The 23,486-nt window shown below is 44.3% G+C and overlaps 1 protein-coding gene across 4 annotated transcripts in view; it reads right to left on the bottom strand.

The window, feature by feature from the left end:
- TBC1D14 (TBC1 domain family member 14) overlaps positions 1-23,486 on the bottom strand; it is a 1,472,366-nt gene that overhangs the window by 619,644 nt on the left and 829,236 nt on the right. For all 4 annotated transcript variants that reach the window (XM_069632000.1, XM_069631998.1, XM_069632001.1 and 1 more), the window contains one exon: positions 13,577-13,694. In XM_069632000.1, coding sequence (XP_069488101.1) covers positions 13,577-13,694 — 118 coding nt within the window. The remainder of the gene's footprint in view (positions 1-13,576; positions 13,695-23,486) is intronic.

The following is a 23,486-nucleotide window of genomic DNA, read 5'->3' as shown; positions in this document are numbered from 1 at the left end:
GGAGGAACATCCAGTCGAAAGAATTCTGTTCTTCGAATGGATTGTGTCCTCCAAAGTATTCCACATCTTTGACAAACTGCCAAAGCAGTATCAGTAATTGAAGGAGGGAGAAGAATTTAGATATACCCACTCAGATGGCAGACTAAAGCACTGCTTTACCAAATGGCCATATCTTGACCATGGAAAGAATCCAGGGAGTAATGCTTGACAAAGGTGTGGATGGAAGACCACATTGCCACATCTCAAATGTTCTTAACAGAAACTCCCTGTTGCAGGGCTGTAGATGTAGCCACGCCCGTGGTGGAGTAGGCTCTCAAACCCCAGGACGGTCCTTGCCAGCCAATCTATAACATTCAGCAATAGTGAGGATAATCCACCTGGACGTGGTCTGTTTGGTAACAGCATGGCCCAATCGGTGTCCAGTATATCGCACAAAATGTTGGTCGTCCACTCTGACCCTGGACATCCTAGAAATATAAAAGCTTAAAGCTCTCCTAGGGTCCAACCTATGGAGTGTCTCTCCTCTTCCTTACTAGGATAAGGAGGAGGATTGAAAGCAGGAAGTACCACCTTCTGGCTCAAATGAAACTCAGACACTACCTTAGGTAGGAAGCAAGGACGTACTCTCAGTACAACCCTATCCTTGTGGAACAAAGTAAAGGGTGGCTTAGACGAAAGTGCCTGCAGATCGAACTGCAATCAAGAAAAACATCTTGAAGGTCAGTCTCAAAGGACAAGAGTGCAAAGGTTCAAACGGAGCACCCATCAAGAATTTCAAGACTAAATTCAGATCCTAAACCGGCACCTGAAAAGGACACAGCGGGAACACATTTGTGAGCCCTTTTAGAAACTGGGTAATCAAAGAAATTTTAAAATAAAAACATTCTTCACACAAGCGCTTGAAAATAGACAGTGCTGCCAGGTAACCTTTAATGGTACCCACTTGAAGATCCTTGTAGGCCAAAGAATGCAAGAAAGAAAGAACCATCGGAATAGAACACTGAAATGGATCAACATTGTGTCCTCTGCACCAGTCACAAAACCTACGCCAAAGGCAACAGTACAGGGATTTGGTTGCCGGACGCCTGGCCGGAAGCAACACCTCCATTCAAGTCATCTGGCAGGTTCCAATCCTTCTATCTCAACCTTTCAGAAACCATGCGTGAAGGTTGAGAATCTGCCCCCACGCGAGAGCGAGAGAGAGAAGATCCTCTCTTTGGGGAAGACAGCGTGGAGGACAGATGGACATTTCTAGAAGGTCCGGGTACTACGCTCTCCTGGCCCAATCCGGAGCAATTAGGATCATGCGGTACCCAAACTTCCGCAACCTCCTTAGAACCTGAGGAATGACAGGGATCGGAGGAAACGCGTACAGAAGTAGGAATGACCAATCCATGACGAACGCGTTCCCTAAAGTTCCTCTCGGAGGAAATCCCCTTGAGAAATATGTCTCGCACTCTCGGCTGGCACCGGTCGCGAATAGGTCCACTTGAGGGGTTCCCCAAAGGGTGAAGATCTCGTAAAGGACTTCCTGAGCTAACTCCCACTCGTGGGAGACCGTGCTCTGCCTGCTCAGAGCGTCAGCCGCCGCATTCTCCTCTCCAGCCAGATGAACTTTCGAGAGGGAGATTCCTTGCTGTATTGCCCAGAATCAGAGCTGCATCGCCTCTCTGCACAGTGGAAGTGACACTGCACCTCTCTTTTTGTTGAGGTAATGCATGGCCACTGTTTTGTCCGTCATGATCAGGACACTCTTCCCACGCTCAAACAACAGAAAAGCCTTCAGGGCTAGCCTGATGGCCCTCAGTTCCAAAAGATTATATGGAGTTTGGACTCTGACGGAGACCAATGACGGCTGGTCAGCGTGTTGGCGTGAGCTCCCCATCCTGTGAGGGAAGCATCCGTCATTACCATCACCTCCGGCCACAGTTGCCAAAAAGGCTCTCCATTTATCAGATTCCCTTCGCTGGGCCACCACAGAAGATCCTGTGACACTGTAAGCAGAATTTGAAGGAGATCCGACATTTTGGCTGAGAATTGCAACCACTGCATCCTGAGAGCCCATTGAAGGGATCTCATCCTCAGTCTGGCCTCTGGCACCAGAAAAATGCAGTATGCCATAAGGCCGAGCAACCTTAAGAATTTGAAAGCGCCGAGTCTCTGGGCATGTTGAAATTTGTTGACCATCTGGACAATGTGATGAACCATCACCTTGGGGGGCGAACACAACCACAGGGACGTGTCCAACACCGCTCCGATATATTGGAACTGCTGGGAAGGGTCATGTGGGACTTCTTGAAATTGAGGGAGAAGCTTAGTTTGTGAAGGGAGTGGCAGGTGACTTTTAGATGAGCCAAGGCTTGTTCCGGAGAATGTGCCCTGATCAGCCAATCGTCCAGGTAGTGGTAGACGTGATCCCCCGCCCCTCCTGAGATACACTGCCACCACCACCATGAGCTTGGTGACCCTCGTGGCAAATGTCATCCCGAATGGCAGGAACCAAAACTGAAAGTGCGAGTTGCCAACCGCAAACCTCAGGCATTTTATGTGCTTTGTATGGATCGGCACATGAAAATAAGCATCCTGTAGGTCCAATGACACCAATCAATCCTGAAGTCGAAGGGCCTGAAGGAACTGAGAAAGAGTGACCATCTTGAACATCGTTTCCTTTTTTTAAAAATTTGTTTATGACTCCATGAGTCTTTCCAAAGTTTTTAAACATATACAAAACATAAAAGAACAGATTATTCAAACTAAAACATTCCTTCATAAAATTATTTCAACAATTCAAAAATCCATTAAGGTACTTTTGAAGGTTGGTCTTTCTGGACTCCCACTTATCTTTAGAATAAGATGAAAAAATAAAAAAAGGATAAAATAATAATTTGCTTTGATGTTGCATTCCTAGCTTCCTGTGGTGAAAGTTGTAATACACAAATGTTATATTTACACATTGATTTCACAATTTCCCAACACCTGAACTGCTGCAAATATTAGTGCGGTACTTGATCCTGCAGTTATTCTGTCCCCAAAAAATTATGAGACGAGATCCTCTTCATGGCACACAAAACTCCTAAATTACATTAAGCGTTGATTCCATGTCCCTTCACAGTCCATGTCCATCAACAAACGTCTCAATGTCTGTTTTGCTGGATCAGTACAGATTTTACATAGCTGCTTTGCCTTTTCACCCTGCTTTCTGTTATGCAAAACTTCTCCACAATTAACCAGATTGAGTCTCACCCTGAGGTAATTTTTTCCCAACAATCTAGATCAAAATTTCACAAGATAGCTCGAAGGGCAGACAGATTTGTCCCCCCCCTTAAAAAGGGGTTTTCAACTGAGACCATTCTTACTTTCTCAACTGTCCCAGTCCAATCAAGTAATTCTCATTTTTTCTTAATCTTAAGCAGGTTGGAAATAAGCGTCTCTACATCAAGGTCGACGTTAGAAAGAGACTTCATTACTTTTTTTCCCCCCAATGCCGACATTTCTGACTTATTGTTTAGCATAAGATACCTTATGTCGCCATATAGAGTGGTCTCTTTTCCAATAATGATCTCCCTATATAGGGAGATTAACTTCCAATCTGCCATGCATTTTAAGGATTTTAGGCCCAGCTCGAACCTAAGGCTCCAACTGGGTGTGCAAGTGGGAAGTCGCAATACTTTTTTCCACAGCCGACCTTCGTATATCTCCCAGTTTATGGGCCAGAGTCGAGATCTGGCTTCCAGTCCATAAAGAACAATTGGGACTATTTTAGCCAGATAGTATCTAATTAGCAGAGAAATGGAAAATTTGCAAAACGTATGGTTCAGTTTGAGCATTTGTGATGCACCCTGCGTTATCTGAAACCTCGTCCTCAACTGTAGACAGGAATGGAAAAGCATGGATATTATATCCCAAATACTTAACCATCTCTACCCTTTTGATTGTTTGACCACCTAGTTCCCAGCTCATGTTTTACATTTTTTTGAGGATGTTTTAAGATCATAATATAAGACTTAGCAACGTTAACTGAAAGCTCGTTAATTCCAGAAAACTCATTCAATCTTGTGAGTACACGCTGGAGCCCAATTGGTGTTCTATCCAGAAACACTATCGTCTGCATAGGCCAGCCAAAAGATCTTTTTCCCATTCAACATAGGGCTGGCCAATGCAGATGACTCCAGAAAGAGTCCCATGTCTGCCAAAAAAAGATTAAAGAAAAGGGGGGCCCGTAGACACCCCTGTCTGACCCCCCTTTGTACCTCTATAAGGTCAGGGAGATGGCCTAATTCGTCCAATCGGACCCTAATTTTTTGTTTCTGTGTAATTCCACCAATATTGATAACAATGCCTCGGGTAGACCCCATTGCCTCAATTTCTACCAAAGTAAAGCCCTGACGACTTGGTCGAAAGCCTTATACAGATCAATACAGGCACCATACAGAGGGAGTGATCTATTTCCCTTTGTCCGCTCACTAACGAGATTCAAAATCAGGCAATTTAATGATGTTGACATGCCTTTTTTTGAAATCCTGTTTGGAAACGGGAAAGGATGTTATGCTCTTCTACCCATTGTGTCATTCTATTTAGTAAGAGCTTCATAAAGATCTTGCTTTCAACTTCAAGCAGAGCGATTAGTCTATAGTTCGCTGTTGCCCGACGATCCCCGCTCTAAAAAAAAGGAATGACCAGTGCGATCTTCCAAGATGCTGGAAACGACCGTCTCTTCGGGATTTCTCTAAATAAACGGAATAGCAAGCTCAACCACATTTCTGGTTCGTTTTTAAGTGCTTGGTATGTCAGACCATTAAGACCTGCTGATTTTGAGGTCGACGATTTGGCTATGATTTCTTCAATATCTCTTTCCTCAAAGCTATTGTTTCCAGAACCCACGCATCTGAAGTAATGGCTCGCCACTCTTTGAAATGCTGAGACATTGTGCCCCCTACCGGCAAACAATGAGACCTTGCCTCATAGCTTTTTTGACACGGCTGCTGCAGTGCCTGAAGGCAAAGGCAGCTGCTTGAGCGGCTTTGGCACCTTTTCTCCCATCCACCATGAGGAACTTTACTTTGGCCCCTTTGACCGGCCGCTCTTCTCGCTCTACCAAAAGAGTAGTAACGAAAGGAACCACCCCTCCACTGCTGTCCCCTAGGCCGAAAAGGCAGAAGTTGACGCACAGCTGCGCCCAAAGATTTAGCAGCTGCTTTGGAGGTCTGCAACCTCTCAAGGCTCTCGTCACCCTTGCTGCCAAACAAATGAGAACCGTCAAAGGGCATATTGAGAAGATGGGCATGCGCATCCAGTGCAAACCCAGACTTCCACAACTATGCAAACCTGCGTATCACGTGCTCGCAGCCATGGACCGGCTGACACCATCGGTCGTGTCCAACCCAGACTGAAGGGATTCAAACATGGCATCCTTGCCATCGTGCACAATAGCAAGAAACCCATCCCATTCTTCCCCTTCGGGAATATGCTCAGCTGCCAGAGAGAGACAATTCCACAGAGTGTGTGAAAGTTTCACTAAGGCACAGGTGTAGTTGGCCGATTTCAGTGCCATACTTCAAGCCGAAAGCACCTTGCGTGCCCATCCATCAAAGCGCTTGTCGTCCCTATCAGAAGGGATGGTAGGGTACGCCGCCTGCCTCGAGGTGGCCGTGGCCGCCTCATCCACCAAACTCTCAGGAGTGGGGTTTCTGGATCGGTAGCTGGGGTCGCTACTGGTTGGGCAGAAACTTGTGGACCGCCGGAAGAGACTCCGGGGTGTTCCAAGTAGAAGCCACCCTTTTCTGTAACGCCACGTGAAAATGCAACACTGGGTCAGACGGACCCTGATGTAAAATGTCTGTCAGGTCATCCTGGTCGTATTCAACTGGAGGGCCGGACCAACATAAGTACTCCGTAACTCTCGACATCAATCTCCTATAGGATGATTCAGCATGAGCCCCAGGCTCTGGCCTACCAAACTCCATTTCAGGAAATGTGTCAAGGACACTGGCATCATGTAAAGACTGACGCAGATCCTCTATCTGACTGTCCTCAGACAAGACAATGTCAGGAACTTCAGGTGTTTCACCAGGAATATCAAAAGGTTCCAACTCCACATCAGACCCTCTCCTCATCCTCATATATGTTCTGTAGAGAAAGAAAGAACTCCTTCCTAGGGACAGGAGCAGACCTGGAGTCAAGAATGGGCTTCACAGTCTTAGAGCCTTTCTCGGGAGGATCCACAGCCACAGGGGCCTCCAAAGGCAAATTCTGGCCCATAGGCCCCGAGGGCGTCGACGGCTTTGGCGTCGACAAATGCGCCGAAGGCTCCGAGGGCAAAGTCCTGACAGCCGCACTCGATGGACACAGCGCCGACGCCTTCCTCAGCCCCTTCCCAGACTTCGACAGTTTCGTTGATGACGAAGACCGCAACCTGGATCTGGCACGTCTCTAGCGATCTACCGGATCCTTGTCCGAACGGGACCTAGAGGGATCCTGATGTTCATCGCGCTGACTGCCGGGCCCGAGTGCGCACGAGTGTCGGACCGAGACTTTTCCCTGCCTGCTTCGACCGAAGGTGTGGACGAAACTGTGCCCCAAGATTGAAAAATCTCCAGCATTTTCTCCCTGAATGCCTCCCATTCCTCCGGAGTAGAGGATTTAGTGGGACAAGCCACTTTCCTCGATGAGCCATCTTCTGATGAGGACAGGGAAGATGAACGGTGATGCCGCTTCCTCGAGTGCCACGACGAGGACGACAAGTGGCAGGAACCACTCCGGGAGCGAGATCCACTGTATTCCCTCCGACGTGGAGAGTCACCCCTCGAGTCGTCAGTGGAAAGACCAGTAGTCTTTTTGGATTCACGGGATGTGGAAACCCGACCTACCTGCAATTTTCCCTTACGCTCCCTCAAGGCTTTGGCCGTCAACGACTGGGAGTTAAGCCAGACCGCAGATTCGTCGGGGTAGAAGAAGACACTATCGAAGTAGATAACACGAGGCGTGCCGAGTTCTCGAAGCAAAAGCATTTGTGGAAAAAACGGAACTGAGGCTACGGGCGCCGTGCATGCTACTTATAACATCCGATGACGTCACCCTCGATGGAGGCCTTCGAGGGACATCGACCTGACGCCATTGACGCAGGACGCCCTCTGCCGAAAAAATTTCTGAAGCAGAACAGCTCTGGACATTACATGTCAAAGATGTGGAATACGTTGGAGGACACAATCCATTCGAAAGGGTTAATCATCAATATATACTAACCTGAGGAGTAGGGACGCCTGGGTTAGGGAGGGTCTCTCTAGAGAGAGAATGCGGCGACCCTAAGCGCTCTCATCATAAAACCTAATCAAAACCCTTGAACTAGCCTTTGGACTTTTTGTGCTATTGAGGCCATCTGCGACAAAAGGAATATGGTCCTATAACATCCAACCTAAAATACTATTCATAATATAAGATGGACTGTTCGAGCTTGTTAGAGTTGGTTCGAATTGGGTCCAGGGAGGCGTTTGGTGCACACGCTGTACATGGAGGCTGCGCCGGCTGAGGGTAAGCCACTACTGCAAGCCGAAAACCGTGTTTTGCAAAATAGTGCTGCAGGTCGAACTACAGCTGCGGTGGGAACTGACCTTCTGCCAAGACGCGGAATGACTTGGTTGACAGACCCGGTGTCCAGACAAGTGGTCGACTGTAAATTGGTCGAAAACCAAATGGTCGAATTTTTTATTTTATTTATATATGTATTTTTTTGGTTTTCGTTTAGGGAAAAAAAGGGTTTTTTAGACATTCCACCGGCAACAACTTGGCAACGAGGTGGGTCGTCCTCCACGATCTGCCCTCTTTTTGTGTTGCTCTTTGTTAAAGATCAAGCAGGGAGGAGCTAGTGTTCATGCACGATTGGAGTTTGTCCTTATGGATGTGATCACCATATCGATGGATAGACAAAGTCAAGCTCTGACATCCAAAAAAGGGAAAATTAGACTGATGAAATACAGAAAAGAAGGGCTCCGCTTAAATGAAAATCTTTCCTCTGTATCGAAATTGGTACTTGAGGAAAATTGCCAACCAGGCAAATTCATAGAATTCTTGGGGTCTACCAACTCAAGTATTGTGAAAACTGGGAAACCTCCTCTACATCATCATGTAAAGACCTTAAAGAATGGTGAAATTTTAAAGATAGAGAGGAAACAACTTAGAAATGAGATTATGCACTGGTCGAAAGGGCGGAACTTGCTGCGCCTTCAGAGGGATGGTGAGTTGATACTAAGTGCAGTTTGTAGGAAAAATCTGGGTATTTTCTGGGCAATTATTAATCAACTAGAGGTGAAGCACAGTAATATCCAGTGTAACCCTTGTCGCAGAATCCAGATGGATAGATTACCTGTCACAGCCCTTTGAGAATTCCCATAGTAGAATGATGAATAGAAATTTGAAAGGTTTATGGTCACTGAACTTTGATGAGAGATAAATAGCAGAGCTCATTAATAAATCAAACTAGAGGCAAGCAGATTCACCACTATACAGGGCATGGATCGATCTCTCTAAGGCATTTGACCAGGTTAATAGAGATCGCCTATGGAATAAGCTGATAAGCTGTGGTATTCCAGAAAATCTCCTGGCAATGCTGGTGGAATTGCATAGAGATACAGTAATGAGAGGGAGACTTGATGCACAAGGCCACTTGTTGGAACCCATTAGGGTGGAAATAAGCGTTAGACAGGGGTGCATGGTGGCACCTTTATTTTTCAATCTATACTTGCCAGATATGGGCAGAGCACTAGAATCGTCAGCATTGGCCAGCCCCAAGATTAATGATAGTAAAATGTGTTGGCTTGCCTACGGCGAGAACATTGTCCTACTGGACAAGACAGCAGTCGGACTGCAACGCCTGTTAGACCAATTGGGGGATTATGCAAAACTCAATGGTCTTTCTATTAATTCAGAGAAAACAAAAATACTGATTTATAGACGTAGAAGGAAAAAGGTACATATTCGGAAATGGTCTTTAGACAAACAAATAATTCCAAGAGTGGAGGAGATAGTTTATTTGGAGTATATATTGTATGCTACAACAGTGATAGACAGGGTTAACTCAGAAGAGGAGGATAAGATCATGCGGTTGATACTCCAAATGAGAAAAGTCTATGTAAAATAGTGTACATTTTCAATAATTCCATTAATTAAATTCTATGTGGCCAACGTTGTTCCTGTACTTTTGTATGGCCTGGAAGCTAAGCCTCTACTGTGGAAGACAAATTGGCTCAAATGGGAGGCCTTAATATGGAAAAGGGCTCTGGGACTTCAGAAAGGTCTCTCAACCATATGTCTAAGATACAAACTAGGGCTTAAATATTTGGGTTCGTTAGCAGACTGGAAGTTGGTCTCCTTACTTCGATCAATCAAAACATCTAAACCCCATACTCTATACGCAATCAAAAAAGCGATGGAGCGAATGGACTGGATCACTACGATTGAAGCCATGCGGGGCACTGCACAAGCTACTTCATTTGTGTTGCGAGAAAAGAAACTGGGCTGTGTTTCAAAATACCTTGAAAAGTTCCCTGATGGGAAAATTCGACAGAACTTAGACTTTGTTTAGATCCAGCTCACACAGGAGAAGCCCTCTCAAGATGGGGAAAGAGGGAGGAGGCTCAAAAACTGTGCACAGTATGGGTTAACCCTGAGAAGCAAAATGTAAAACATCTTTTAATGGAATGTGAGGGCACCTGGTTTATAAGAGCAGCCCTATTCCAAAAATGTGCGGACAAACCAGAGGGCATCCTCACAGATATGTTTTGGGAGAGACTGATATATCAGCACAAGAGTCCAGGTTGACGATAAAAGTAATACAGGTGCTAGAAAGGGTTAATATCTTTGTTTAGAGCTAAAATTGTCCTTTTTTGGCTGAATTGGGATTTTCTTTGTTGTTTGGGTCCTTTATGCAACTAGGGCTTGAATTAGGCCATTGGCTAGCCAGAGGAGTAGTGGATCGATCTAACTGGATAACATGTTCTTATTTACTATTTTCTTCCTTCTTAATTTTTTCTCTTTGTTATGTATTGATTGTGTTGTAATTTACCTATGATAGAGGGACGTTTTATGTTTTGATTATTTCAGAATGAATGATTAGGAACTATGTTGTGAAATTCTATGTGTTTCTTTTTAAGACCAGTGTTTTTCTTTGTGTAAAGGTTCATTGAAACCATATACAAATAAAAGAAAAAAAAGAAATAAGATAACATTTGTCTAAACGGAACTGGTTTGATATGAAACATATTTGGAGTTCTTTTGCTCCTATCTCATGCATTATATAACAGCTGACTCACTAAATGAGAAAGTGTGCCAGGTGGGATGTTACTGATCTCGCTCAATTCATATTTTGCATCACCTGTAGATGAACACCACATTTGAAAACTATGTTTTTTTTTCTTCAGAGGCTAGCATGGGACCAAGCGCACACTTCGAGAGAGTTTGAAAATGACTTTGCATTTACGATGAAATAGGTTTGAAGAAATCAGGAAAAATTAGGCTGCCCTAGAACCTAACCAAAGAAGAAAAAAGAAAAATGGCAATTCGAGTGCAACATTAAAATCCACCCAAAATATATGTTTTTTTCCCTTTTTCCATTAATGTCATTTGGTTAATAAATAACCTTTAATAATTAATCACAGAAATAGCATAACATAGATAACAAATCAATTAACAATAGCAAAGATAAAATCAAGTATAAGATCAAATCGTAAAATATCAATATAAAAAATAAATCAACATCGACAGAAATCGCAGCAAACAAATCATCTAGTTTGGATAATCACAGTGAAATTAAGAAAAATCCTCACATAAAAAATAAAAATAAAAGAATCGGACCAGTAATTACAAGTATTGGTAAAAAAATAGAAAAATATGTTAATAAATAAATTAATCTTTGGTCCAATTGCAATGACAGTAAAAAGCTAGACAGCCAACACTGTAAGTAGTCCATCCAGCAGGAGAGTAGCACCAAACTAAAGCTTCATTGACCGAACTTGATCCATTAAGCTACAGAGCTGCAACCTTGTAAAGAACAGCTGTCCAAATGGAATTTGCAATACACAAGTAGTACTTCTTGCACCATAATAGTGTTCCATATAACAGATGTTGCAATATTAAAAAATGTATAATACATTGATGGATTTACGGAGGGTGAAAAGCTGAGTGAGTAAGCTATCTCGGATTCAAACAGGGGCCTTATAGGCAGAATAAATTGATGCACCAATCAAATTAACCCGATTGATGATCTTGCCATACTTCTGGTTTAATGTGGAGACATTGAAGCCAAGCACCTGGATGATTTTGATATTCACTAGACAAGGTGACAACTAAAACCGATGTAGTCTTTATTAGACCAAGATTGTTTGAATCTTTACTGCAGCACTTGAACTCTGCAGTATCTAGCACACTGTACTAGTACATTATAAAATAGATAGTGTAACATTGTATTACAGAAACAATTGCATCAACTAGCTAGTAATGGAAATAAATAAAAAATGTCTACAAAATATAAAATTGGAAACCAACAATAATATATTGTTATACTACAAAAATGACAACAAAAACATGTAAAAATGTATAATAAATGATGAAGTGGTGGGGGTATGGCTTGGCCGGACAGGAAGATGGCTGGCCTCCCACTGATCTCTGGGAGGCCATGATAATTAGGTTGCTTTTTGGGGGGGCTGACCTGCTAGCCTAGACTGGATGTGAACAGGGAACACGGAGCACTCTACAGGGTGATCCTGCAAACAGAGTAGGAGACACTATTTCATGCTCCAGACGCTGGCCAGTGTTGTACTGCCTCACAGTACTTTCATATCATCTCTGCTTTGGCCACACTGGTGTTTGCTACTCTTATCAAGGAGAAGGCAGTGACAGTGCAGCTCAAAGGAGGAGACAGACTCGTGCAGTGGCTGGCAGACATATTTATGGAGTACAAGTTATGGGTGTGGGGAGACAATGGCTTCTCCGCAGAGTCAATGATGGTGAAGGTGGATTCCGGCTGATTTACTCCCTTATCTACTCAATCCCTCCAAGTCCTCAACAGTTCCCACATAGATGGTGATTGGAAAGATCTGGTAGGTTTGAAATTGCTGCTGCGGCCAGAAGCGGTTTCCCTGGATCGTGGCAATAGAGGGTTACCAGTCAAATGGTCGAAAACATTTGGTCGACAGACAATTTGGTCGACACCATTTGGTCGAATGCCAAATGGTCGAATTTTTTTTTTTTTTTTTTTTACCCTTTTTTTTCTTTTTTATTTTTTTTCCCCACACGAAAACCCACAAAACACATATATATATATATATAAAAAAAAAAAAAAAAAAATCGACCATTTGGCATTCGACCAAATGGTGTCGACCAAATTGCAGTCGACCAAATTGCAGTCGACCAGTTGACTGGACACCTCTATTTTTGTGAGCTACTACCCAAGTTGGTGGAATCCCACTGCTGTGCCAACCGGATAACATTGTCTAACTGCACTGCAGGAGCCCTTAGTATGGCACAGTGCTCAGAAAAGTCTTCTTTGCTTCTAGGAATACATTGAAAGTGTTGATGCCCAGAGGTCGATCCTTTATATTCTGCATCCTTATCCAGTCATGCTAGAGAAGTAGAATGAGGCAGTCATCAAACTGGAGCACCGTGACAAAATAATACAATGTGAATCTTGGTTAAAGCAGATCAGGTCATTACAGTATGATTGCAAGATCAAGAAAGGCCCTCGGCCTCCATAGTTGAAGAAAATCAGGGCCTTAGAGAGCAAGTTGAGAGAGATCGGACTTGAGGGACTTTTGTAGTGCTTGGATGATGGAACCAGCTAGACTGCCAGGAGTTGGCAGTCCAGCATTATTAAGTGCTACTGTTTGCCATGCAGGCATTCTCTGCATAACGAAAGTGGGGTGGTCTGGTCTGACATCATGGTACAGCTGGGCGAGTGGACCTAAAGGACAGCAGTCCTGGAAAGGACTAAGGCTAAGAAGGGTCTTGCTATCTGCACAGATGTATTCGAGGAGGCCACTTGTAGGAGATTGAGAAATGCTGAGGGCACAAGGTCAGGATTTGAAGAGTACGACAAGGAGGTGAGACATGACTTTTGGACAGCTGAAGAAGCCAATTACTTAGCGGATTTGATTGGAGAAACAGACATCTCAGGTGGCCTATGAGGGCTTGGTAGAGACTGAGCTAATGGTTGCTCCTCGGGAGTGATGGGTTAGGCTGATGGTTGCAGTTAATGGGAGGTTGTGACTGATGTTTTAGAGAGGTTTTGTCTCTTAACCAGGAGGAGGGCGGGATCCAAGGTTTGGTATTTTAACTGTTCAGAGGAGTTAGCTTATCTGATAGATGTATATTTTTGTGGGCCTTTTTTGTCGGGTCACTACCCACACTAAAGAGACTATTTGACAAAGAATTGTTTAAATTGTTCTTTCGGTCCATCCAATTTCCAAAACTTGGTCAACAAATTAGGAGTAAACTTCTCCTTGTCAGGTGCTTCAACTACTCACAGTTCCTAAAAGAAGATAAGTATTCAGTTTGAGTCTATAAATGCAAGAATAATGGGAGTTCTTACGTGCTATCCCAGTTTGGTAAAATATCATTGTTCCACATCAAAGCAGCATTCCCGATGTTTTCTTCAACTTTGCATCTCTCTTCGAGCTGTTTCTTTCGCCTCTGTGCTTCTTTTTGTTCTGTGAATTGAACAGAATGTATTTAACATGGCAACTAGCATAAAGATGGAAGTCCCACATGCTTCTTCGCCATCAAAGATGTGCCTAACCAAGTAACTGAAAAACAGTAAAAACAAAACAGTGGCTATTGTACTCTTAGTTCAACAGTCTCCTGGCCTCAATACTTTTAGGATAGCCAGTGCTACAGGGAAGGAACTGGAGCCTGATGCGAAGCAGAATTTCATTCATCGAAAAACACTATACCAGAGTGCATGTGTGGATATGTCCCAGAGAGGCACCTCCACTGTACACGCTCTCACCGCCATAGGCCAGTCTTTTTAAATGCATGACACATGATCACGCTGGAGCAGAGTTGGGGCAATGCTGACCCTTGATAATCCAGCCTTCTGAACGGATGTGAGGCACAGTGCCCTATATCCTCCACACTGCTCTAATAGCTGTGCTTTTGTGTTGCTGCTGGACAAACCAGGTCTGGCAGATCTTGAAGATTATGTTTGTCCGTTCTCCAGGATGAAGTCTGTTTTACCACATTGTGGCCCTTTTTTAAGATGGGAATGAGAATGTAATGCCAATCACAGACATGAATAAAGTGAAGCTGTGCACGCAAAGAACCCCTCTAAAGTATGGAAGGCAGCAATGAGCGGCCTGCTACAAATGATCCGCACTCTCCTGCACTCACAAGGGGGAAACCACGTCTGTCATAGTAATCCTGTGAACTGCAGGCTTCAATGGCAGACAATATTGTTTGGTTAATATTTGAATTTTTCAAAATGGCCTGGTTCAGACACCATTTTGTAGGTGGTCTTGGAGTGGAGGGTAGTGTCAGAACTAACCCAGGGGCACTTGATGTGATCCAACTAGAAGGAAGATTGAAAAGCCGACATCAAGAAACCATTAAAAAATGTACAAAACACAGATCCAGTCTTTAATATAAAGCGTGTAGTGAAGAATTAAAAGGTAAAGTCTAGCTCCTTCGGTCTTATTTACAGGGTTCGAAATTGAGGGGAGCTGGGAGCCATTTAGCTCCTGCTTGTAGCCTAGAAGAGCCTGGCCAGCTTGGCACCAAAAGCGACCAGGAGCCCCTTTTGGCTCCCCAGGCCAACTGATGACACACACACCTGTGCATTTGGGACAATCGATAAGAGGTCATAAATAATGTACAAAAGTGGGTAAGTGTCCAACTTATGCATAAGTTAGATTTGCAGCACTCTAATTACTAGCTCCTTGTTCCCCAGTAATAGCTCTTAGTTGCTAGTTCATGCTGGATACCCAGGAGCTACTTTTAGCTCCTGCTTATCTAATCTGAATTCCGAGCCCTGTATTCATATATTATAGTAGTTTTCTCCATACCTCAGTCCTGCATGTTTTTCCTGTCAATTCAGTAAGAGCTTTAGATGCATGGTGGTGTTCTTGTCTAAGGTCTAAGGGGAGGTTGCCTCTTGTTAGGAAATATTTCTCTTACAGAAACTTTCCTTTCATATTCTATGGACTCCCAAATATTTAGCTTTTGAGCCTGCCCTGACTTTTTACAGGAAGTGAAGCCTTCAGCTTCACTACCCTGGCCTTTGGCTCCTTTTGTTATGGGAAAACTGATCAGTTCTTCAGACAATCAGTACTGGGAAACTATTTTTCCCTTTTGAATTTTACACTTTTGTAACGGTTTAACATTGCACCCAGCATTTTACAATGCAGTACAATGGGGATAATTGTGTATCACCCTAGTCTTTTGTACTTCGGATTTGTGGTTACTTTTATATGTACCCAAAGACAAGCTGATAGGCAACTTAAGGTTTCCATCAGCGGACAAACCTCAAATATAGTGCAATTTCACCAATTATAAAATCCATTGAGTGGTCTTAAATTCACTCATCTAATGTATTTATTAGTTTCTTGAGCCAACGTATGTTTCAAGTTTATAGCTCTTCCTCAGGGATGTTATGATAGGTTATTTATAACACGCTTAATACCCAGAGGTTCCTAAGCGTGAACACAGGGATCGAACCTGTGTTGCTCTGTCTCATCTTGCTTTCAAGGCGAGTACGTTGCCCCTGAGCTAGCCTCCCGAGACTAGATCCATCATTTCCATCCATAATGTGATTCAATTAAACCAAATGTATATTAGTTCACATGCATGAAATGATAATGTAACCAACAAAAAATAGAATGTCAAATAAATTAAATACATAAAATGCAAACATGATACAGTGATATAGTTTGAACATATAAAATCATAAAAACACCCGATGCCATCAACTAGTAAAATAAAAATCAGGAAATCTATGAGACATTCATCATGACACAAATTGGAGAAAAACAAAATTTGATATACAGAAAAATGAAGAAAACAAATATATAAATAAATGGTTAGTTTTGAACCTCCTAAAAGTTCAAATACAATTCACTTGGTACTGATACATTTGTGTTCACCTGATTAGCCTTATTTCACCCAATAGTGGAGACCCCAAAACATAGGCACGGAAAGGCCAACCATAGCATAACAAGGCTTATCAAATGCGCAAACCACCAGAGAACAGCCCACCACAACTTGCACATTTAGCTAATTTCAAACACTACAAAGTGCAGTCTCCGGAGACCAATGTGCTCCTATCTTCCTATTACAAACGTGACCAGAATCCTTAATGCGTTCCATGATGCCTAAAGCAAAGTGTACTCTCTGTATTTGTAACACAATCCATTTTGCATAACCACATGTGTAATGACACTTGAATTAAAAAGACCTGTAAAGGTTAGGTTACTCGAATCCGTTTTCACAAATGTCTGTTCCAAATTCTAAATAGTCCCATATTGCAATATAAAGACATTACCTTTCAGAAATGTCTTTACAAAGGTTTAAACATGGTGCACCCTTCCAAAGTAAACACCCCTGTACTTGACAGTTATCTTGCATTATCTTCTTAGTTTTACATGCTCATAAGCATAAACTCCCATTCATCACACCGAAACGCTGGTTAACGCTCCGAACATATCAGCTGCTTCTGTAAATTCGAACATATACAAAAAACAATTGTGTGCTAAATACCAAGCGTCTATGATAATGCTCTCATTAGCTACAACACTTTTCGGAAGCCTTATTATCCTGTTGAGTTACCTTCAATGTGGATCCACTGGGCCTCACCGTAGGCTCATTCACTCTAAATGTCCCTCGTCCATTCTGCTTATATCCAGTCCCAGACCATTCATTGTTGCCGCGTGGCCCAATCAAAAAGGAGGGTGGTTACCTATTAGACGAATGTCGTCTAGTCCGCCATCTTACTATCCCCAAAATCATTGTCGATGTGTAGCGCAATACCTATTCCCAACTAAAAAACAACCTACTAAACACATTTCATGCCATTTCCAACAATTTTTTCTTAATAGTGATTAACTAACACCTCTCCAAGTCATCGCAGTTCAGTAAAGGGCACTGTTAATCTCATTGCCAAAATAATCAAAAGGACACTGATAATTGCCCTTGGCTTTAAAGGACATTATTCAGCTAGCTCCTCCTCATTAAGCGATAATTGCATGTATCCAGCTTACAAGTGGAGTTACTGTACTAATACCTCATAAATCGAGCCTGAGACCGGCACTCTCTACATGAAGTAGCTCTCCGTGTTGTAATTGCAAACAACCTTTTTTATGCAATAGTTATTCAACCATCTAAAGCAAACCACTAAACACAACTTTCTATCGGATTCCATTTCTACATTTAAACATGTTAATTTACACATACTTCCACGGCTGGGCGACCAAGCCCCAATTCTAAGACAAGACCGGAGGCGAGCATTATGCTTATTCTCCCTTATTACTGCTCAACAACAGCTTTTTAAATCTTCAATTTATGTTTTCTTTATTTTTTTTTTTATAAACAGTTGAAAGTGCCAAACTGGCATAAAAAAAAAAAACTTCAACAAAAAGACATGATGAAACAAGGGGAGTGAGCCAACTACAGCTCCCATGAGTCCCAGCAGGGCAGTAGTCCCTAGCCTCAGTCCTGGCATTCAATGAGGGCTCCTCTGCTGGTATAAATCCCTGTTGCCCTAGGTGCCTTCCTCTTCTTTTTTGCTGCTTACGATAGCTAAGTACCCAATTTAAATTCTGTCAGAGTTGCATATAGTTATTATATTACCCTTGGCACATAGTACCGTTAATATGTACTTAATAAGTGCCAAGGACGAGTATGTGCATCCTTTTTGCATAGACTTACATAACAGCCTGGCACTTAAGGTGTTTGTATTTCTTTCGTGCGCGCAGCGTATCTAGCAGCAGGTGATTGTGATTATACCGAACACACGTTCATCCGTAATCCATCTCGGATTTAGTTGCGTTTTACAGCTTTACAGATATGATCGGGCCACAAGCGATCTCTCTCGCATTTGGGCCCGCTCATATTCCGTAGGTTATAGAAGCTCACGTATCCCATTTAGCCTCAGCGACTCCCTCGCCTGACTAGAGCAGTGACGCACTGTTCAAACAGCCCACTCATGCGCGGTAGTGTCTCTCCGTCTCCAACGTTCCAGTTGGACGAGAGACCATTTAGCAGCGCCCCTGAGCACACAAGCCCGCATTCCATACAGTGATACAGATTTTTAGCATACAAACAGAGGCATATTCAGTAGCTGTCAAAAAAAAAGAAATACAGATTTTCTGAAACGCTCGACCAAGCAGTTGATACATTAACCAGGTCGGTTTTACAGACCTTTGGGCTCTACAGTCACACTTCCCTGCATATATATATCACAATTATGGCATGTGACAGGAGAGAAGAATATTGGGAGGAGTACAGCTACCAGGAGCATGAGATGCATGAAGAGGAGATAGACCTCCCCCACAGTTTCAAAAGGGTTTTGGGAGATTCCCTGGTGAGAGCAGTAGCTCAGGGAGTGCAACTAATTCAGGACAGGCTGCAGGTCCTGGAGAACATCTTGGGCACCAGAGCTGGCTTACAAGATGACCCAGGTGAGGAGACCTCCACTATTAAGCCTCTGGAAAACACATATAGGGGTAGTAAGGTCGCCCGGAAGAGAAAACACTCTTCTACCCCCCCTGCGCTCAAATATGGGGAAGAGAGAAAAGCCCCAGGAGGCAGCTGATGCCATTAACAGGCTTAAGGATGCTTTTCTAGGAAAATCAGCAGTGCCCAGCCTCGTACCCCCTACCCCAGGGGTGAAAAACAAAGGGCAAGCTCTTTCATCCTTCGAGGAGTTCGACCAGGAAGAGGAGCAGGACGAGGATGATAGAAGTCTGAGTAAATAGAGCATAAGGCATAAGAGCGCAGGACAAGATAACCTGTGACAATAAAGCCAGCCTAGTGGAGAATACCCCTGAGGAGAAGGACATATCCGATATGTTTGAGCCTGAGGCTATTAGGCACCCTAGGTCCGCAGAGTGGACCCCATCTCCAAGACCAAGAGTAGCTCTATATATGTCCCAGAAACTTCGGAAAGCCGTTAGAAAAGGAAACCAGATTCCGTCTCAGAGCCGAATGCCCCAGACCAGAGCTTACCGGTAATGTGACGGATACCCCGGAGCTGGATCCTAAAATGCTCACCTTTGTCACTAAGGCCGAAAAGGACGCCAGGAAGGGTATGGACCGCGAATGGAGGTCCTGCCAGGACAAGATCCTGGACTTCACATGGCCCATCGCAAAAATCATGGACCGGGCGGAGAGGTCTAAGGACACAGGGGAACCGGTAGATCCGTTTATTCTGGCTGGCTCAGCCCAGCGAGCCATGTGCTTGCTGGGGAACGCGAACACCACAATCTCAGCCGAGAGAAGGAGGTCAATGCTGTTGAAGATAGACAAACTAGGAGACTTGGCCTCCTACGAAGCTGGTGAAGGAGCTCAAGGTCTGCTCTTCGGAGACACGTTTGTTAAGGAAATGAACAAGTTTGTGGGAACTTATACAGCACTTGAAAAAGCACAGGCTTCAATAATGAAGGTTTTCCCTGGACGTGTTTTTGCAGGGGGCGATTGTTATAGAGGCCGCGCGACTGGCCGATTCAATTCAAACAGGAGGCCCCAAGGTCCGAGAGCCTATACTGGGAATCGCGTCAGCAAGACGCTTTCTTCCCGAATAGAAGTAGAGGTTTCGGGGGCCCCAGAGGCAGAGGATACTTCAGACACCAGAACACAGGTGAGAAAGCGCAGGGCGTTGTACCCCCCAGTAGGAGGGAGAAACTTGCTTTTCATGTACAATTGGCACGAGTTTTCAGCAGATGCGTGGGTGTTACAAACAGCGCAGGGTTTCAATCTAGACTTAATACATGCTCCAGTACTGCAGAGTCCCCCGCCACGCACGCACTGCTCGCAAGCGGAGACCCTGTAATTAGACTCAGACATTCAAGCTCTAGCACACAAGCAAGCCATAGAGAAAGCACAACCACACAGCAGGGTTCTTGAGCAACATGTTTCTGGTCCATCGCAAAGGCAAGATACGACCAGTCATCAATTTAAAAGAGCTGAACAGCTGGTTAGTATACAGACATTTCAAGATGGAGGGAATCCATCTGCTAGCAGATCTTCTCAGAAAGGACAACTGGCTAGCGCGTCTGGATCTAAAAGATGCATAGCTGACGGTACCCATAGCACCGCAGTACTGTTGCTTCTTGCAATTCGTGTGGAAGGAGGAGATATGGCAATTCAAGACCCTACCATTCAGCCTCGCCCCAGCGCCCTGGGCCTTCACCAAGCTTTTGAGGCCCCTTGCGACCACTCTGCGGGACCAGGGAATTGGGATGATCATCTATTTGGATGACATCCTGTTTATGGCAGAAGACAAGAAGAGGTTGCAGCAGCAAGTGCAATGGGTGACTCTTGATCTCAGGACTAGGATTTCTGATCAGTACAGAAAAATCGGCATCAACGCCATAGAGACGAAGAAAGCCACGCTAGCGCTCCCGGCATCCGAGATAAGATCCATAAAGAGGGATCTGAGGACAGCTCTGAAGAGACAGGATATATCGCTTTGGAATCTAGCCAGGTTAGCTGGACTCCTTGCAACCTCTAGCCAGGCGACTTTCCCCGGCCTGTTACATTATCAAGCCCTTCAGAGGCTCAAGATCAGATACTTGCTGAGGTGGTGGAGATACCATCACCAAGTACCTCTAGAGGAGGACAGCAAGTCAGAGCTTCACTGGTGGCTCCACAACATGGAAGCGTGGAACGGCCGAGCCATATTCAGAGACCTACCAGAGCTCATTATAGAATCAGACGCCAGCAAGTCAGATGCGGCCACACAGAGACAGTGGGAAAATGGTCTCAAGAGGAGCTAGCTTTGCACATCAACTGTCTAGAGCTCCTTGCAGGTTCCTTCACAGTCAAGGCCTTTACAAGGGAAAAAGCACAATACTGCATCCTCCTGCGGATGGACAATATTTCAGCAGTGAGATATATCAACAAGCTGGGAGGCACGAAGTCCAAAACACTAGCGGAACTAGCCAAGGATTTCTGGCACTCCTGTCTAGAGAGGGAGATACTGGTCAAAGTGGAATATCTTCCGGGAGTGAAGAATACAGTAGCAGACTGGAACTACCGGTACTTAATAGACTGGAGCGACTGGAGACTACACAGGTAAGTCTCTAACAAAGTTAGAGCAGAGGTGGGGCCCTTTACATACAGATCTCTTTGCCTCGAGACTAAATAACCATCTGCCGAGATATCTCAGCTTCAGATTAGATCCAGGAGCAGTAGGGACAGATGTGTTCCTGGACAGCTGAAAAGATCACATCTATCATGCCTTTCCCCCCTTCATGATGCTGGCGAGGGCACTAGCGAAGGTATGCAGAGACAAGGCGGAACTGGTCATTGTGACACCAGAAAGGGAAATCGCAAGCTTGGTTTCCAGTTCTGATGCAACTTTCCACGGATTTCCCCCAGAGAATTTCTCACAGAGAGGATCTCCTGTCCGATCCAGCAGGAGCGCCTCATCCTCTGATTCAGGACAAGACGCTTACCCTCTTGGCCTGCAGAATACCAGGCGCAGATGGTGCTTTTGAAAGGACTTTCAGAGGAAGCTACAGAACTCATCAAAGTATAATGGGCTCCGTCCACAATTCGGAGCTATAATTCCGCTTGGCAGGCCTGGGAGCTCTGGTGCAGAGGGAGGAGTATTTCTCCCATTTCAGCTCGAATAGCGCAGGTTATACATTTTCTAGCGTCCCTAACAACTAGAGGGAAAGCCTTCAGGACAGTGGGGGTGTACAGATCGGCCATCTCAGACAGACACAAACTAGTCGATGGAGTACCGGTAGGTGAGCACCCTGCAATAGCGAGGCTCCTTAAAGGAATAAAAGTGAGCAAGCCCCCGCTACCCAGGTACTCAGTCCTTTGGAATGTTAACAAGATTGTGCAGTTGTTCGAGCAATGGCCAAGAAACAACATTTTATCAGGGAGACAACCGGAAAGTTGGCCACTTTACTCTGTTTAGTGTCATGTAGAAGAGTGTTGGATGTTAAAGCCCTGGATATTGACAGAAAAATCTTTTATCCGGAGGGCGTAGCGTTTAATATCGTGCAGCGTACTAAGACCAACGCTAAAGTCATTACAAAGTCATTACATACCCTTATTTTCCAGATAACAGCAAGCTCTGCATAGCACAGTGCATCAAATGCTACGAGGCAGTGACAGCAGCGATAAGGCCGCAAGATGTGACTCATCTATTAATAGCGCGCGGAAAGCCATATAAAGGCAGTGGCTCTGGCCACTATAGCAAGATGGGTGAAAGAGGTAATGGAGCTAGTGGGAATAGACATTTCTTTGGAGCCCACTCGGCCAGAGGAGCTATGGCTTCTGGAGCTTTTGCAGCAGGAGATCATGAAGGGAGTGACTCGGTTTTCAAAACCTTCTATTTCAAGCCAGTCTCTAACATTGCATCAGCAGTAGTTCAAAGCTTTGAACGAGCATAATGCTCGCCTCAAGTCTCGTCATAGAATGAAGATTGCCCAAGCGCACAGCGCAGAAAATCTTGATTCTATTAAAGACACAGAGGCAAGCATTATCCCTCCCACTAGGAATTCTGCTGTTTGAACAAGATGTACTGTATATATTATGTATTAAAATGGTTCGCAGCGAATTCCCCTCCCCAACAATCTCAGTCTCTCTTTTTACATAGGACAGGAGCAACAGAGTTCTCCAAAGTGATTATCTAGCAGTTCAGCAGAGAGAATACAAGACCGCACAGAATAGCGAAGGCAGAGCAAGTTTTTATAAGACTGTTACTTAGACTGCTGCAGGAGTTTAAAGCAGCGTGAGGAATAAGAAGAGGAAGGCACCTAGGGCAACAGGGACTTATACCAGCAGAGGGGCCCACATTGGATATCAGGACAGAGGCTAGGGACTACTGGCCTGCTGGGACTCATGGGAGCTGTAGTTGGCTCACTCCCCTGGTTTCATCATGTCTTTTTGTTGAAGTTTGGTTTTATATGCCAGTTGGGAGCTTTCAACTGTTTAAAAAAAAAAAGAAAAAAGAAGATAAAGTGAAGATTTAAAAAGCTGTTAAGCAGTAATAAAGGAGAATAAGCATAATGCTCTTCTCCATGTCTTTAAAAGAATCAAGACTTCCTGCGCTGTGTGCTTCTGCAATCTTCATTGGGCTCCTGAAATTCCACACAAAATGAAGTGCGCACAGAAACCATTTTCTTCTGCTCCCCTGCTTGGAAACACTCTTAGTTACACGCAAGACCCTACTTCAAACGCCAATATAAAAACCTGCTTTATTCTAAAAACACATTCAGTTTATGTTCTCTGTTCAAGCCTTCTTGAGTTGCTTTAAGTTAAAAAATAATAATAAT

This window comes from Ambystoma mexicanum, chromosome 6q (assembly GCF_040938575.1).
Source record: "Ambystoma mexicanum isolate Mex_15411 chromosome 6q, UKY_AmexF1_1, whole genome shotgun sequence".
Classification (NCBI taxonomy): Eukaryota; Metazoa; Chordata; class Amphibia; order Caudata; family Ambystomatidae; genus Ambystoma; species Ambystoma mexicanum.
This window is presented reverse-complemented; position numbering and strand designations above follow the sequence as displayed.